The sequence below is a fragment of the Pempheris klunzingeri genome, chromosome 13, assembly GCF_042242105.1.
Source record: "Pempheris klunzingeri isolate RE-2024b chromosome 13, fPemKlu1.hap1, whole genome shotgun sequence".
In the NCBI taxonomy this organism is placed as follows: Eukaryota; Metazoa; Chordata; class Actinopteri; order Acropomatiformes; family Pempheridae; genus Pempheris; species Pempheris klunzingeri.
In genome coordinates this window covers 1289083-1308460 of record NC_092024.1, presented here as the reverse complement: position 1 = coordinate 1308460, position 19378 = coordinate 1289083, and the positions used below count along the sequence as shown (strand labels likewise).

The 19378-nt window shown below is 40.6% G+C and overlaps 1 protein-coding gene across 1 annotated transcript in view; it reads right to left on the bottom strand.

Moving 5' to 3' along the window:
- Nucleotides 1-19378, bottom strand: part of sntg2 (syntrophin, gamma 2) — a 71083-nt gene that overhangs the window by 41271 nt on the left and 10434 nt on the right. Inside the window, exons 2-8 of the mRNA XM_070842898.1 lie at nt 10479-10616; nt 10307-10363; nt 10091-10148; nt 9185-9228; nt 8114-8155; nt 6937-7024; nt 4322-4410 (exon numbers count right to left, since the gene is read on the bottom strand). Of these exons, the coding sequence (XP_070698999.1) occupies nt 4322-4410; nt 6937-7024; nt 8114-8155; nt 9185-9228; nt 10091-10148; nt 10307-10363; nt 10479-10616 (516 nt within the window). The remainder of the gene's footprint in view (nt 1-4321; nt 4411-6936; nt 7025-8113; nt 8156-9184; nt 9229-10090; nt 10149-10306; nt 10364-10478; nt 10617-19378) is intronic.

The following is a 19378-nucleotide window of genomic DNA, read 5'->3' as shown; positions in this document are numbered from 1 at the left end:
GATCTATCACTTTAAATTTTGTTTAGGCACCAAAACTAGCCGTGGCATGGTTAGGTTTAGGAGAAAAAAGTATGTGGTTAGGTTTAGGAAAAGATGGATTGAGTTAAAACAAGTATTTTACAAACGCAAACAACTAAGCAATAAGAGCAGAGGCTAAGTTTCACTCCTGGTTTCACACAGGGCACGAATCCAGATCTGCTGTGAGAAAGTTCTGTGCTCGACCTTTCCAACCAGCTGGTCCTCTCCTCTCTACTCTACGTGGACCTCCACACACTTTGATGCTACATGTGTATTGTTTTGTCTATGACATATGCATGAGAAATGACTAAATGACTAAATAAAGTGTCCTTAAAAAGTCGCTGTTCCATTCGATCAGGCTGTACCAATAGCAAGTCCCTGACTGTGCTGAGCTGGAAGTGTACAGTCGTTTCTTAAAACAGGTGCCTGCTGTGGTTTATTTTGGTTTTATTGCCTTCAACTTATACGGTTTTGGCTGTTTTAATCAGCTGAAAGGGGCTTAAAATGTCCCCTGGAGCTGAGGGGAACTACAGAGGTTCACATTAACACAAGGTCTTTTGCTCTATTGGTTGTTTAAAGATTGGCCTAATGATTCGTTCAGCTTTGTCCAACAAATAATTATTTGTTTTTCGACGAGAAAAAAAAAAACTTTATTTGAGCAAAAGCAAGAAATTAGACAGACCCAGTTCATCTCTTACAACATCCAGCATGTGCTGTACATTTGAGGTCATTTACTATTCCAAAGCTCGCTCAACCTCAGGCTTGATGACCCTTTTCCATTACAGACTATTTCATTCGATGCAGAGTTGCTTAATGGCATGCAATGTCATTTTCTTCATTTGGGGGGAAAATAAAGTTATGGGATGCCCTACTTTGCTGCAAATCTCTATCTGGAGGCCTGCTATCATTATACTCTGAACATTAAAGTGAATTCATGACTTGCACAGCACTGAAAAAAAAACAAGCAATTATTCTAAGAACAAAAACAACCACTCACATAATTGTCCTTATTTGGAAGGAAAGAAGAATCTCACTTGACATGAGCAAAAACTAACTGGGGGCCAGCTCCTGCTATTTTGTGTTTTTCCACAGCTTAAATGTTATTTCTGGGATGTGGAAACCGGCTGGCTAACTGTGCTTGTCAGCCACCAAGTCTTCAACCAGAAAATTAGATGTAAAGATTCGTGCTGGAGCCAGCTGACCTATTATGTCACATTGAATCATACTTTATTTGTTTTTGCATAGGTAGGCATGTGTCAGGGTGTATACTTTTTTCCTTCAGATAAAGCAAATGCACATACTGGGAATTGAAAGAAATGCAGACCGTGCAAAGGACCAGAGCACAGGGATGTCTTTCCTTCTCCAGCTCCTGCTGGGGATTTAAATGGAAACACTTTAAATCTAGATTATCTATGAAAGGTTAAAAGTGGCCACCTGCTGTCCCTCATGCTTTCTCTGAATAATTCATGTGAAATGATGAGCAAGAGATGCAGTCTTTACGGCTAATCTTTTCATTATAGATTACCATATTAATATGCAATTTTCTCAAGCTGTACCATTAAAATGGTGAAATATTGGCTGTAGGGAAAAAAAGATTTAACAGTGAAATTTTTTCACTCCCACTTCAAGCCCAAATTGCTTGATATATCTCTAGCATGAGCAACTCAGGTGTACCTATGTACTCATAAATATGCATTTGGTGATTATTAGTGTTTCTCTAGCCTGAGACATTGCAATATCGGACATGTACCATATGACTGTGGAAGCTAGTGCTGAATTTGTTCTGATACCTGAGATCTGGCAGCTTTGTGTGATAACACAGAGCCAAATGAATGATTAGTTTTTCACGTTGACCCTAAGAGCACAGCCACTGGCTGAACTGTGTGGTTTTGCAAGAGACCAAAGCGTTTGCATGCAGCAGCGCAGCAACAGAGATCACATGTGGGAGATGTGGAACATGTGGACATGAGATGAAAATGAATGAACATGAAGGAATTCCCCACATTCAGCATTTAATTATCAATTACTTTTGTGTGAAAGCAGGGTCTGTTTGTAGTTATCACACAATGCATAAAAAATGTATGACAGAGCCATCTACTGTATATAAATGAATGATAATTCATGTAAATTGAATATGAATATTTCTTGTGGAAGATGTATGCACAAAATTGCATAATTCAAAGGACAATGTTCCACTGCATTGGGGCTGATAAAACCCTTTGCACCTTCAATTATATCATTTGTTTATATAGTTTGTAATCACAACTTGTTTGGAATCATTAATTTGGCCAACACACACATCCAAAAAACCAAACAAACGACATGACAGAACGCCCTGGTAAAACGCTTATATAGAATTATCATCCGGCCGTTTACTAAAGACCTCATGTGACCACTTTGCTGCTTTTCACTATGGTTTCTATGTGTCAGTCACAGGAGCTGTCTACACGGGGGGTGTCCTCCACAAAACTCACCAATGTTCTCTGTAGCACTGTGGCCGACGCACTGGTTTGCTTATGTCACCCTCTGACCTACTTTGACGCTGGGGTGTGGAAGAACAACAGGGGGAGTTTGGCTGAGATAAGTCTAATTTCCCTCCCTCTGCCAGGGGAGCAGCTCCGTGGCAGTCAGCTATCAGGGTTAGGACCCACATTTCGGACAGCCAAACACCGTCCTAGCATATGTGCACAGAGGACATTATGGATTACTTCACATTTAATAACGTGTCAAAGTCAAAACGGATTTGTATGAGCCACAGTCCACAAAGAGAGGCAGGCTGCAGCTGATGGCGCTGCTGCTTCCAGGCTGGTGGGTTGCCCTGCTGAGCTCGCTAAAATGATCAAAACAGAGAGTCTCCACAGACATTGAAAATAGTTGAATGGTAGTATTTGTGCCCCTGGCTGCCCTCCAATGCTAAATGTACTTTAGTCCCAGCTGCTGTGAGGTTCATTGTAAACCGCTGGTTTTAAATCTGTTTCTGCTCCAGACAACAATATAAAGGCAGGGTGTGTGTGTGTGTGTGACAATGGCTGCTTGAAAACTCCATTTACTAAACTGAAAAAAAAGCAAGTTCAATTAACAAAGTACGATGGGGTCGTGTTTCTGTTCATTTAAAAGGCTCTACGCACGTTTTGTCTACGGCAGCAAGAAATGTACATATTTTCTCACTGACAAATCAATTACATTACTTATCACTCGACATCAAAATCAGTTATTTTACTGGTTTTATTACTTTGCTTTTCCCACTGTGACATGTTCAAATGTCTTCTGTGAAAAAGGTCTGGTCTCCTGTGTGGGTGAGGAGGCTTTTCATCATTTGACATTGACATTATTTCCTCAGGGACAAGTGCACTAAGTGGTACGAGATTAAGAACCAGGCACATTTATGTCAGGTGCAGATCCAGGTACAGATGCAGATGCACATTTCTACTGGAATTTAGATGTCGGGCTGACATCCTGTTGGTGTACAGCTGCTAGCCGTCCTGAATTAGAAGAGGCAGATGGAGCTGCTAGCTTTCACCTGAGCCTGGAACCACACATTAACTTCCCATAAATCCGTTTTTCTGTTCGCCTTGTCATGTGCTATTATGACCATTATAAAGATACGATAAGACTCTTAATGAGCAGTGCAGTAAACATACACATGCCCAAAGTAGCTTAACTTTGGACGTGTGTGTGTTTGCGGCTGAGGGTTCATTAGTGAAAGCCTCACACACACACACACACAATGCATTCTGGTACATCCAGGCACTGCAGGGCAGGCTCTTTGATCAGGAGGATGATGTGTCAATATGAATGACGCTGGCAGCCTTAATGAACTCCTTAATTGACTTAATGCACCACCAGTATAGACTGGACATCTAAAGAATCGTAATAAGTTCTCAACACAGCATAGTGGAGGAAACGTCTAAACACCCAGCTGTGTGATTCCCAAAATGTAACAGCAGCTGATGTTATGTTTAAGTGACAATTTAGCAAACATCCTGTGCATCTGCTGAACATTCAAGAGAACTAATATGTCAAGATATTTTAATGACACAAGCACACATCTAGTTACAGTGACTCATCTGTGCAATATCGCACTGTTGCACCACTGAATGCATAGACACCTACTATTGCTGATTTAGTTCTGCAATTTTTAAAAACAGACAGTGTACAAATTTCTATTATATTTATTTTCTTATATTCTGTAATTGATTCTGAAGAAACTATTCTTGTAGAAACTCAAAAAAATTTAGGTAGTGATTGGGAGCAATAAAAAAAATCAACTTTACACATGCAGTAACAAATAAATCTTTCTTACCGCGTTGTTTCCGTTTCCATTTAAATGTAAGCCGCTGTCAAAGAGTGGAGAGGATACTCGGCTGTGATCAGTGGACGGCCCAGGAGAACCTGAAAAAAAAAAAAAAAAAGGGAATATGGTTCATGTTCTTAACACAGCGGCCTCTAAAGAATCACTGTTAAACATGTAGCCCAACTTCAAGTCCTGTCTACTCTTTCATTCCTTCACAAACAAAGAAAATAAGTCAAGAGTTGCACCTAAACTCAAAACACCATTGTAGAGTTCAGTGTTACATTTGATGGTTTATTATTGACTTTATTCTGCTGCCCAGCCTTGAAGGCGTGCACTGAAGATCACAGATGGCATCCAAAAGAGACAAATGCTGCTCTTTGATATCATATTAACTTGGCATTAGAGGACCTGCTTCCTGATTCGGTCACACTTGGTAAAGTGCTCCGGGCCTCTCCTGCTTGTCATTTGTGCCGTGGCAAAACAAAGGACGGCTTAGAGAAAATACGACTTGAACCTTTTCGTTTTCGGGCATCAAAACACGACTCACTGGCCAAACGCCCTAAAGCAAAACCTGAGCATCTCCGCACTGACGCCTTCCTATGAATGTTAACTTACTGCTGGGTTTCTCACAGCTCTCTGGATTTGTGAGAATGTGGTGGTTTAACAACTGAGGTATAAATATGCACGTTTTAATCATTTCCCTGCATCTCTATGCTTTTGGAAATAAGGTAATTTCTACAAAATGGTCATTGTGTGGTGTGCAGTGAATTTGCTAACAAGTAATTCATAAGACAGTAATTAGTGGTGGCTTAGTAGTCGTCAGAACATTTGCATCCAACAAACGACTGTAAACAGAAGAAAGCCCCAGATGTAATGCCAAATTCCCATGTGCTACACTACAACAGTGTAAAGGATTACTTTGACATTTTAGGAAATACATTTAGTGAGAAAATTGATATTACCCATATTACCCATCTCATATCTGAGAGTGATAAAAGCAGCAACTTGTCACATTTACAAAGTTCTTTTCTTGAAAAAAATGGCTTAACAATTCCTCATTTAACAGAACATTTTGATAATGAACTAATCAACTGTAGTCGATTCATGTCAAACAACACAGTCCTCATGAGCCTTAGCAGATTTTGCCTGTGTTAACCCTTTCATGCATGAATTATGATAACCTCAGTCAGGAGGTTTTATTCATCTTTAGGCATGAATAAACTTTTTTTTTTTCAACCCAAATTTTATTTATTTTTACATGTCCTGTAGTTGAAATACAGCTAGTGATGCATGATGTACAATTCAATGGACATGTGATTAATCAGAATTTCCTCCCAATATATAATCAATACTCCTTAGATGTTACTTGATGTCACCATATTTTTCTTACCTGCACAAAATGAGCAACTTGGTGTTTCTAGCTGTCTGTCGACCATCTTGGCTTCACTTTTTTTTTTTTCCCACTTGCAATGGCTTCCCACTGGGTAGCAGTGTGTGAGATGATGCAGTAGCCTCCACTGTAGTGGCTGATGTGCAACTGTGCCATCAAAACTCATGCATGTACAAGAAAACAGCTTTTGAATAGCTGCACACTGTAGTGACCTCTATGCATGAAAGGGTTAAACTCATAATACATATATCATAACTGAGGGTATGTTTTTCTTACAAACTGCTGCATATTTAAAGAAACACAAAAGATTTAAAACAGAGGTATTCAGGGGCTTTGAATTATCCGTGTTCAGGGAAAATTACTCACTAATCTGCAACAATTGAGTGATCATACACTGCTGTGGTAAAGCAGCACATAGTGGAACTGTAGGGTTAATATAGTGTACAATACCAACACAGGGTGAGGCTACATCACATCTGAAGGCACGGTGCAGTAGTGGGTGCACCTGTGGAGAACTGACATTGTACTCTAACACATGCTATGCTGCGGCACAAAACACGGGGCAGCGGTGGCAGAGGTGCGGCTTTATCTCTGCAGGGCAGAACCCTTTTAAGTGCTATAATCATAATGGATGTGCAGTCACTATCCACAACAAGAACACTCGTACACTCTTTGTTCTGAATAGTTGTGATTCTTCTATATATATATTTTAAGGCAACAATTTAATTAGTGTGAAGTATTTCTTCACTCCTCTCCTTCATAGAAAAAGACAAATAGTCCCACTTACTTTAAAATGCTCAAGAGAAATGCCAAACTTTTCAAATCGTACAATTTACTTTTTAAACTTTAAAGCCGTCAAGTCAAGTTCTCATTTTCTTGCTCGCCATTATTTTCTCACCTGTCTCACCTGCATTGCTCATTTCTCACCTTTTACCGGCTCCACATGGATGATTTTACTGTTTAGTGTTTTCATCTCTTCAAGCTGCTGAAGGTAACTACAGGAGCAGGGGATTGCAGCTCTGGCTGATTCTGACATTACGGCTTGCCTCAGGCCACCGAGCATGACAATCTATTACTTTGAAATAAATGTTCATCTATTGAAGCGCTTTAAAGCGTCAAAGTGGGCAAAAAGGCAATCTCCCATGAATGTGGTTTATTCCGTTATTGCCAAAAATGCCCAATAAAATTAAGTTTATTGTGAGCTCGCATGGCATCAGAACTACAGGACTCTTACCTAGGGGCAGTTTTAGAAATGATGGAACTTCTCGCAGGTACCGAACGGTGATGGTGACCTCATCTCCTGCAGTGCGCAAGAGGTGAACCTGACGTGAGCGGGAGAGAGAGAGAGATTGAGATCGAGATAAACTGGGAGAGGGAGACTGAGAGCTATGCAGCAAGATAAAATTTTATCTCATATAAATGCTACAAGCCACTTTCATGTCAAGCTGTACACAGCCTGAGCCAACAAAACACAACAGGAGATGAGCGAAGAATATGTAATCATAAGTTAAAGCCTGACAGAGGTGGCTTCGCTCAAATCATCAAAGGCAGAACTTAGAGGCGGGCGTTTCTCTCATGGCAGGCGGCAGCCAAGTGGCAGCTGACACCACAAAGTAATTACTCTCTGAAGGTCTGATTATCTGATGTCTGTGTGACATACAACATGCCATCCAAGATGTCGAGCCATAGGTTCAAAGAAGGTATTCCAATAAGGTTTAAAGGGATAAAATACCTCCCATACATCTCAGGAAATAGACGCAAATCAGACACTTGATTGTCACATCTAACACGCTCACTGACTTCTACCATGCCCTAAATGCAGGTGTGCTCTCAGATCTCTCGGACGCTGCGTGGTCGCCCTTGTTACTTTAGCCTGAGCATCTGTCAGTGCTGCGAGTGTGACAGGCTGCCATTACAAAGCTTGAGATTCTGTTCTGAAGAGAAAGTGCTCATTATGTATTTTGACGCTGTGGAGGTGAATATGTCGAACAGCTGTTTGGGGCTGCAAGAGGAGATGGAGATGACAGATGTGGGAAGAGTGTGTGTGTGTGTGTGTGGGGGGGGATGCTGGCGGAGAATAAAGGAAATATTTAACAAAGAGAGAAGCTAAACTGGAAAGAGAAACATAGTCCATGTATATAGACGCAGCCAAATATTAGCACCCTCGCTTCCTGTGCAGCCTTTGATACCAATCAACTCCTTTTCAGTCTTTTCAATTTGGCACAGCGTAAATCCAAGAAGAAAAAAAAAAAAAAAAAAAAAACAGCCGCCTGCCAAGATGACAACTCAGATTGTTAAGGCACACCTCCGTGCTGATAGCCACTGGGATTTGGTGCAGATGGATGGATCAGCGGTGGATGGATGGAGCAGGGTATTGGCTTTTTACAACAGTTAATTATAAAGATACTCACAACTTCCTCGTGAGTACAAGGCTCTACATTTATGCCATTGACCTAAACAAACAAAAGAGAGAGGAAAAGCAAATGAGTAAACATATATTGGTACCCCTGCCACAGTCAGAAAGTCATGGGTAGTTGGCTTGTTAGCATCACGGATGGGCTGCACAGCGGCCCTCGAGCCCCTGGAACGAGCTTCTGTATGAGGTGATTTAACATGCTGGTTGGGAAAACACTGAAAAGTCCACGAAGACGTGCAAAACGAATGCAAAGTAACGCAAAATGACCTCAAAGTGAGGGAAAAACAACGAGCATTAAGAGACACAAAACGACCATAAAGAGACGCATGCGGGAGCTTTTACATGTGTGTCCAGGGGCCCGTTGTCTCATGATCTATCCACGGCTATAGGCTACAGCAGCCAATTATTGATATTCATATTACAGCAGAAAGATTTAAGACAATCCCTGACTTACTGCCTCCACTGAAATGAAAATAGAGACAATATTCTGCAGTGTGACAATTCAAATAAGCCACTGCGAATACATTTGAAGCACTAGTGATCCAAAGGTGCAAACAACAGCAATTCAACTCATAATACAATTCATTAAAACTTCCAATATGAATGTTAATATTACTTGGCTGTCCAATGGAACATCTTGATATTCTAGATAAACAGCACATGCAATAAACCTGCCAGACGGATTAAAATTATCTTTTTAAGAGATTAAATGAATATCAATATGAGCCACTAGATGCTTTTGATGATTATTCTAATGAACTGAAACTATTAATCTACCACAAAATCTGGCGATAAGCTATTTGTTAAACTGATTTTGTGTGTTTTGATTTAGTAGGAATATATTTAACCAAAAACAATCATCCCCTCACAAGAGCACAGAGACATCAAAAGACTCATTTGATTAAAATCGTGCAGATCAAACTTCAAATGCCATCTTCCTGTTTCCTAAATGAAATTACACCCTGTCAAAAACAGAAGAGGTTTGCAATTAAGATGCAACAAGTTGCCACTCTGCAGTGACCCGAATCAACCTCCAAGCAAATAAGTCATGAACCGATGTACCAACCTGCAAGACGGCGTCCCCGACGAATAGCTTCCCCGTCTGATCGGCTGCGGGCGTCAATTGTCAAGTGTCAGAGGTTAATGAAAACATTAGAAAATAATTGCTCATTTCATACATGGTAATGCAGTGGAAATAGCAATCAGTGTCTCTGTCTGACTAATCTCTGGCAACATCCTCCAGCTCAGAGAAAAGAACACAGGAAAGCATGAAATTTGAAACTAATCGGGATATAAACTGGTTTGCGGCGGCACGAGAGGAAACAATGAAAGCTCTGTTGTGAAAAGATTTGCAAAGCTCTGTGAGACGAGCTCTAGACGTCCTCGGGGAGACGAAGACAAGATTCTCTCATCTCCAAAAAGGTATTAAATGTGGGCAAGACGACGGGTTACAGGGAAATGATTCACTCTCACAGCGCTCTGCTAACAGGACACTGAGGGGTCACCAGGTCTTACCGTTTCACCGTCATCTAACCGACAGCACGGTCACGTTAATCTACCAGTCTGGCAACTGTGCCACCGTTTCTCCTTACACACTAAATACACTGTACACCTAATTAACAACAGGCTTAATGTAGCATGTGTCTAGATTACAATTTTAAGTGTGTTACCTCCTTGAAGACAGCTCATCCTTCACTTAGGGTCTACCAGTAGGTGTACATAAATAGTCTAAAACTTAAAGAAATCCCTCTATATTTGTTGGGGGGAAAAAGTTTAGTTTCTTTCTGAGACTTGAAAGAGAGGATCGATATGAATTTCATGTCACAGAGCTGGAGTCAGGACATGTGATGCTTAGCTTAGCATAAAGGCAGGAAACAGTTAGACAGCACATCTAAATGTGACAGAGTCCCACAGTGTTTGTTTGAGTAATTAAACCTCAAACTGCAAGCAGCGAAATAAAACACATTCTTACCTACTTGATCTTTAAAAATCTTTGAAATAACCACAGGCACGTTGTGCTCTGCGCCACCCTGCAAAGCATGAGAGAAAGATGAGGGTGAACAATGCTGCGTTTTCGGCGGTGAAATTTGCTGCCAAAACTGCTTTCTCAGACAAACAGTCAGCTCTGCAACCCAAAGCCTTTTCATTCCCACTTTAGTCTCTCCACAATCAAAACTTATCTGCTTACTTTGATGCTTAAGCCCAGACCGCCAGTCGCCTGTCTTCGCAGTACAACAGTTCTGTGCTTTAGAAAGCGGGAGTTTCTTATTGGCAAAAGGATATTGTGAACATTGAAACAGTATTCTGGAGTTATGCGGCATGAATTACAATGCAAATCTGGAGCCCTCGGGCGCACTTACATTTACTTGGGATTCACTTCCACTTGTGCAAACCACATCCAGCTTCTGTATGGTTAATACCTCTTTGGTCAGTTTCAGGCAGACATCATAGGTATTGTTGGTCTCCTCATTGTACAGCAAAGCAATTCCAGATTTTGTCTGTTGGAATTGAGAAGAGCATTGACATTTTGCCAAGCAGAGCAATTATGTACACAATGAACATTTTAATCCTCTTTTCTCAATGTGTCATTTATGTACCCCATTCTGCTGGTCTAGTTTTGGGTTAATTGGTTTTGCCTGACGTTGTCAAAGCGTGGACCTTTGTGCGGTAGGGGAAAAAAAAAAAAAAAAAAAGGATTGCATGCTTTGAATTTTATCTTTACCTTATGAAAAAAAATAAAACGGATATGCAAAAGTTAAGGAAATAGGACTAGACAGTTTGACTTTGAGGACAAATGATGACAACAGCCAGCTCAGATAAAAGAACACAGCACAGACATCACGCTTCAGACTATCTCCGAGTGTGCTCCACAGATACCTGCAAACGCAACACAGTGCAGTTTAAAACGAATTTCATGCATTATTCTCCGATCTTTCACTGCTCAGTCACTATCAGCAAACACCTAAAGTCAAACAGCCAAACCCTCGAGAGGCTCTAATGAATTAGAAATCACCTTTTGTCTAGAGATTAGGTGAACGGCTGCCAGATGGAGAAGTTCTACAATGCTCCAAGTCACATTTCTGATAATAAAGCTCAGTTGTTCCTAGCCTTTATTTGCCCGGAGGGCCCCACACTCCTATCAGAGGAGCTCACTGCATGTGACAATCCAAACATGTCCTGAACTGAATCTAAACTGGACATTTTGAACACCATCTCATTCTGAAGGTTCCAAAATTCAAATCAGGGCTCATTGAAAAGGCCGTTTGGCTCCATGGAGTGAACTTCAGCAGAATTTTAAGTTGGATCACCTGATTTCTTTTGATTTGATGTTTTTTGTAATTGAGTCCATCGAATGTTTGTGCGGGGAATTAATGTTCCCTCGAGGATTCATGTCCACCTGTGAAATTCTAAACTGCTCCATAATCTTTCCACGTCCCCTCTGGTAACTGCAGAAGTACCCTGAGGTACAAGTCTCCATACACAGTGAGGCCTGATGTGTAATTTTGCAGTAACCTCTACTGCTAGCTGCTGCAGTCTAGCTCGGTTTGAAAATGGCTGAACAGTGTGAGCTGCATAATTCCCTCAAATTTTGCCCTGATCCAATCTGTGATGTATAAGATATCACGTAGTCCCCTCCCCCGATGTACTGGTCCATGTTTATCTTTATCAAACCACAACAAGAGTCAATAAGATTGATGGATGATCTGACATATAAACTAATGAGAGGACAACAACTCATGTTTGACGGTAAAAAACACCTGAAGTGACTTGACTGTGAATTAAAGAAACAGCATAGCACACCACGAGTGGACAAATTAAAAAAGGGACGCAAATATAAAACATAACCACAAGCGATGGCCTTTAAACTGCTGCAGACGTGAATCGACATGGTTTCGGCACAGAGAACATGCAACATATGCTTGAAAAAGAGGATTTATTGGAATATTTCTGTTCTGTTTCAGTTAGTGTCCATTCCCCGCCTTCATTTGATACTGCAGCAGGTTTTACTCTCCAGGTACTCCAAGTATTATCAAATGCCACCTACGACACTATTGAGAACAAGTAGTGCACTGTGTGGAGTACTTTACCATTTCAACCCTTTTATCAATGCTTTACACCAATTTCAGTGTTTCAGGACACTGCTGAGAAAAACAGGAATACATGTAAGAAAGACTTGGTACTAATGATCCCTTAGATAAAAGGCTTAAATATCCCTGCTGCATTATAACTAATCAAAAGAAAACACCTACAAATTATTTATCTTATGGGAAACGATGAAACTATGACGTTTGAAATTATGTTTTACAAACAATTACATTTTCGACAGTTGGGCTCAAGTTATCCAGAAAGACGGCATGAAGACTATTTTCACATGATTATTTGAAAAAAAAAACCCGGGACAATAAATATCAATTACTTCACAAGACAAAAGGGAGTTATCACAGCATACAAAAAACAGTACAGTTGTGTATTAAAAACACACGTGTGCTAATAATGGCACACAAAAATGCTTTGGAGAAAAGCCTAAAAGCAGGACAAAGTCATTAGAAAGGGACACAAATACAAATTTTAGCTGTTTGTTGTGCCTTTACTGGCAATAGAGACTCCAGTCAAACAGCAGAAGATTGACCTTTTCATAGACTATGTACTTTTGAGGGGTCCATAGTTAGTGCAAAAGGTGACAATCATTATAGTGAAGGCAACCAATTCTCTTTTTAGAGACTCTGGAACGAAGGCTGCGCTCTGTTCCTGCCTCAGAAGACAGAGTTTAAATTAAGGCTTCATGTCACTTCTGGAAATGTGGCGGCTGGACAGCATCTTAGAGTCTGATGGCACACAGAGGTGGCAGAAGCCAGTCTCACTGACTGTCTGTAATGACAGAGGAAATCAGCCTCACCTCCCACTTCTACTTTGTCACCGCTCATCCGCAAGGTCACTCTCTTATGTAGCTGCTACAATTTTTTTGTCTCTTCATTCTTGTCAGTTTATCTCATATGACAGTTACACATAAACACTTGCAAGGCCTTAGTCTTTACAGAACAGAGGTTGACTGTAACAGGAACATCTTTTGTGCAACAAAAACCTTTGTTCCTTTATTTGGCTACTGACATTTTGAAGCAATAGTTACAAAGGGAATCAGAAAGTATTTCATATGTGAACACTTTCGCACAAACTGACAAACCTTGGAATTGCTTATAATACAAAATTACAGACTAAAAGAGTAACAGACTGAAGTCATTTGCTTTGTGGGGTGGAGGGGTCCTACACTATAAGTGTGCATTGGAACCATAGACTATATACAAAGATTGATGATGTAACTGCTCCCCAAAAGTGAAGAAAAACATGTGGATCGCCCCCTGCTGGCTGGCTGGCTGCAGGTCGTAGGTCGTAGGGCCCACCCCCTCCATTTTAGCAGATGGAACACAGGTTGAACTAAAAAGTCATGACAGATTTTATCACACTGATGTACGTTCAAGTGACGTTCTGATCAGTTTGGTTTTAATTAGTTATTTGATGCTATAAAGAAAAAAAGGGGGTGAAACATGATGATTGACAGTCAACTATTTGGAGCCACACTGTCTGCAGTGATGATCGCAGCTCCAGTACTGGTCACTACTGCACAGACTCTGGCTCCAAATGACACGACCAGTGCAAGATGGCGGCGCCCGTATCCGGGATATTCTGGCTTCAGAAATGCATCATCCATCTTTAAATGCAGATTTTGGTTCAAACTAATTACATGTTGGTTGAAATTAGTTCCAACTTTTTGAACAAGTGGAGGTCCTAATCAACATTTTTCAACTATACAATATGACATACTTCAGTCAGCAGTGCAACTTGATGATGCTCACCTAGCAACGCTCAGATATTAGTTATGGCTGCCATGGAAAACGCCACCGTCTTCATACTTACAGGTTCCAGAACTTTTTCTCTGTTTAAATAAATGAGAGAACCCTGCACAGTGCCTTTGTTTTTCCTTTTCCACAAAAAGGAGAACTTACATTTCCATTCAATGTTAGAAGTAGGAGTAATTACATCAGTGACATTTCATCCAATATGAATCCTCAAAGACATGCGCTACATTTGCTAGCCAGCTGTGTCTAAGCCAGTTTACTGATGTTTGCTTTGGCACTTAAATAATGGTGTGAATTATGACTTTTGAAGGAAAACACTGAACGTCTTTCTGAACAAGACTCATGAGTGCATTGATAGGAAGAGCTTAAACAGGATTCTCTAAAGGTGTGAAATTAGTCATCACCTGTCAGTCAGTTAAATTTTTACTTTATTTTAAAAAGGTAGTATAAGGATTCGTATGGTACATACATAAATACATGTTGCCCTGAAGAAAGATAGTGTGGCAAAATGTGTGGGAAGTGGGAACTGATATCCCCCCAAACAAGAGCACCAGCTCTTCAACTTATTATTTATCAGCCTTGTGCAGCATGTGTGACTATAAAGAATGTTCTAGTAACTATGGTGCCGTCTTAGTACCTCATCTCATCTGCGTAGATTGAAAACAATAGAGGGGATAAAAGGCGCCTTGTGGGACACCTGTACATAGACAGCCTGTCAAAAATTCTTCAATCCAAATGGAAAAAACAAACACCTTCAGCATTCAAATCACACAGCGACTGCCTGCTGCAGAAGCATGTGTATTTGCAATATATTCAAAGCTGAAGTGAGTTAAAATCTTGTGACAGCATATCATATTCATTATGCTGACTGTGGTCAAATTGTGTCCTCTTTTCCCTTAAAAACCTTACAGGCAAACTGTGGGAGGGGGTGGGGGGGCTGAAGCACAACCTAATGCAATCCAGCGCAGCAGCTCTGCAATATTACTCTGTACTCGTGAAGCCTAAAATATCTGGGTCTTATTGTTTCAGTGACAGAGAGGCTTCGATTCAAGTCGTGGTGAACTTTGAGTTGTTTATATTATGTGGATGAATCATATCTTTTAAAATAAGATCAGTTTGTGGCACTAAAGCGATCTGAAAAGCATTCACACACACACACACACACACACACAGAGTGCTGGGATAAAGTGACCTTTGTGTTTTTACAGTGAGGCTGCCATTGAGAATATTCATCAGTCAGAGTGTCAGAGGAGTCTCACATTAGGAACCCTCACTGGTCCACATGATTTCATCCATCCGAGGCTTGTCCCAGGACCCAACTTCCACTGGGTCCAAATTATTTTAAGTTCAGTCTGGTCCATTCAGGTACAGTCCCATTCCATTCAGGACTCATAGGTCTGTGCGTGAACATGTCTATTCAGATTGGGTCTGACGTCCTCACGTCATTTACGGTTCAGCAGACGTGGAACAAAGTCACTGTATTGCAAGTCCCATGCAAGTCTTAGTGATGAAGGCCAGAGTCAAGACTAACTAGTCTCAAGACGAGACCAAATCTTGAACTTCAAGATTTCAAGACTTCAAGAACTCTTAACACCACCATTAGATTTCATTTAAGGCCGCGTGTTAATTGGACAAATCGTCTTTTGGCCAGTTGGATGAATATTTACTAATTTTTCCTACAAATTATTTAGTGTTCCTTGCATTCATAGTTGGAATAGGGAATGTGAGAGGGACCACCAGTTCAAGTGGACGGATGCAACGACATGTACAAGACTAGCTCTGAAATGCTGGAGAATAAGGGCTGAATGGAGGCACTGAAAAGAAAGGGTTAAGACCACAAAATACAGTTAAGCCACACAAACTGGAGTGTCAGTGTGCAGGTTAGCTAACTAGTTAGCTCCTCTAAACCATCTAGCCAAGCACTACGGTGCTCACTAGGGGACAAAGTTTGCAGATACAATAACAACCTGGAAAAAAAAAAAGAAAATCATACTTTTATTAGTTAATGTTAAGACTTAAGGACCTGCAGCCACCCTGCACCTGTATTTTGGCACTGCTCACAACACTATCAGTGTAGAAATAACAAACCCAGTAGAAACAGCACCCTGCAGCCAGTGTGTTGGACAATCTAAGTTCTCGGTGTGTTTTACTGGTTTCACAACGATGGATTTCTAACAATCTTCAACTACAACAAGAGGCACTGATGCAAGCTGTTCACATACATTCCCAGCCGCCTCTGGTCAAGCATTTGTAGCTTCTCAGTCCCCAACTGCATCCTCTGGATTGGAGCATTTGACTGGACACCGCTTCACTCAGACTCACCCAAGAGCCAACAAGGAAGTAGGAGCGTAGCAATCAGGGGACCGGGGGCCCGTAACAGCATAAAACAGGACAAAATAGAAAAAAAAATCAATCTGGGATGCCTCCTGTGTAGACATGCTGCAACAGTTGGAACAAGGAATTTACAAAAATACGTTCTCTCTGCAACACTCTGTATGCATCTGATATAACCCCTGTAGTCTACCCACTGAGTTTTCTTCACAGGTCGGTTCTAAAATGATTAGGTTCATAACTCGAGTCCAACTTTGACTGAAGTGGTTAAAACTACAGTGTCCACAGAGAGACAAGCTCTCCACCACATCGATTCCAAGCAGCTGGAAATGCACGTCTGCCAAACGCACATTTCATGACTTTTGGATGATGAAATCCTTTAAGTTTCCTACAGTTCACAACAGTTATCGAAATGAAATCAAACCAATCACAGTCAATCAAATGTGTTTAGGAGAAAAAAAGAAGGTCGTGATACCGTTTGCAAGGTCACCCATTCCTCAGTAGTATAGAAGAGACTCTGTGTACAATATTGAAGGAAAATCAAAGCTACACTTTTCCAAAGGTGTCTGTATACATAATAGATAGTAAAAGTATGAATTGTGCCAGAGGGTGAACATGTATAGTTAATTAGTCTAGTTGGAGGGAACACACACACACACTGGTTGGGAGAACTCAAACAGAGATCAGACAGACAGACACATTGCATGAGGCCTTATTTGATTTCAGCTATTCATTCCAAGACAAGTGCACAAATTATGAACTGCAAGTACACAATATTTTGAAAGAACATCTAACTTTTATTGAATGTGAAAAAAACCAATCCTGATGTTCAAAAAATAACTAAGATCACAGTTTGAAGGTTTTGTTTTTAGGTCAGTTCTTCCTGAAGTATGAGAAGGCTAATGAATCTCAGCAGGGGCTGCCGAGTTAAAGAAAGGACAGAGCTGACGGCACACCCACTGTGGAGATTTGTGAACCAACAAAGACAGGAGAAGGTTGAAGCAGACTTTCTGTTGATGTTTGAAGGTCCTCCTCAACAACCTTGGTTCACACCCTGAGTCCTCTGTGAATTGGAGGGAAATTTGACCTGACAGTTGGTGATTAGCCAGATTTGTCACACTGGCGGGAGGAGTGTTTATAACCATGTCACCAGTGGAGATCACGTCGGTGGTGTGCCCTGAGGAGAGGCCGACTTTCTGTCTTTTTGTTGATTCAGTGGTTTTAATTGCATTACGAAATGACACAGAGCGGGCAGACTGCACGTAGAGGTAGATTAAATAAGATTAAGTGTGAAATAAGCAAAACCGGTCCATATTTGGCAGAAATAGTGCTCATACAGGACCCATGGCACATAACAGAAAGAGGATACTAAAGCTTCAAGGTCATAAAGAATTTAAGTTGTAAAAAGCTGTTTTTCATGTTATTAAACTATATTTCTCAATATTGATGGATATGACATTCTGCTTTTACAAGAAACAAAATCAACATGTCATTGAAATAAATGTTTAACCATATTATTTTTCCTCTGGCTGATGTAGGCTAGGCAGACAGATGGAAAGCAAAGTCTGCTTTCATGACGTATACTGACTGTTAAATAATGAGAAGGTTGTGTGATATAGCCCAAGTTATGTTCTTGTAACAAATGAATATGGTGTGTAGTAATGATGTAATGTCATTACTGATATTTTTCATGTTGTGACATTTTCGTCTCGTTGTAACTTGACGATCTTGTAAAAGTGAGAAAAGTTTCTCAGTTTAATAAGAAACTGATGAAATATTTTTTTTACGATGCCAGAGCAGTAAAATAAGTCTCTATAAATATAATTATCTTTTAGGTGTTTTAATCAATGGATCGGTATACTGCAGGTAATAATGATAGAAGAGCAAAGAACGTCAGTGAGCACATAGCAGTTTGGGCAAATATGAAAACTCCAATATCAGCCAATAAAAGCAACAAGACACCTTTTACTGCACCTTTCTGATATTTAGCAGACCAAACAACTGATTGATTAGGCGAGAAAATAATTGACAGATTAATCCACAATGAAAATGATGTTAGTTGCAGCCCTAAATGATAAAAACGTACCCAAAGCAAATGCATTCTGGACTCACTCCATTTCAGTGCTGTAGCGTTTAATGAAAACCACGCACAGTGTTCTTGAGCAGAGTGAGGGCACTGTGCTGGGACCTGGGATGATTACGACCTCTTCGACTGGTAGCCTGTCTGGAATAGAATTAACACCTGACTACAGACCTCTGCACTGTAATTTGCAGCGTGTGTGGCTCACAACATGTCATGGAGTATCTACGGTGCACCTGCCTCAAGCACAAAACGGAGAGGGGACTACTTCTTCTGCCACTGCAAACTGCACAAATGCAATCAGTCTTTTTACAACACGAAGCCACAAACACGGTTCAAGAGAAATGCCAGGATTTTTTTAGAAACACGAGCACCTCTAAAATTGTGTGAGACACGGGCTGCAAAGTGACTCAAATCATCTCAACTGTTTACAGCATTAGCGCCAAGGTATCACTGCTGGGGCTCCACCGGGAGGAAGTAAAGCACACTGTTCAGAGCTGAAAGTGAATCAGAGTGAGATCTTACTTGGCTTGGCACAACTGTGAGTGAGAAAAATAAATAAATCATCGTATGTGCTCAGTAGACCATGAATACCAGGATGCAGTTTTTTTTTTTTTTTTCCTTGCACAAAATTGCTGCTAAGAGCCATTCTTATCAAGTATTTCTGTGAGTTTCACATTACAGGTTCACTGGACGCTCAGCACTACAGTCAGGACTGCAGACCAAAGTGCCTTTTCCCTTCAGAGCTAAAACCAGATCCTGCACAATTACCTGATCTCAAGTCCTGTCATGAAGAAGTGGGGTTGGGGTTAAATAGTGTTTTATCACGTACAAATAGTTTCACATCCCTTATCAAATGTAATTGTTTATTTTCTTAATTTGTAGGCAACCAAAGTTATAAATAGCTACGCCTAAAAGATTCAATTTAGATCTGTAATCAGCTGTTACTGTGTGAGAAGGCAGAAAGTGTTTCTAGTGACAGCCTAATTAATGT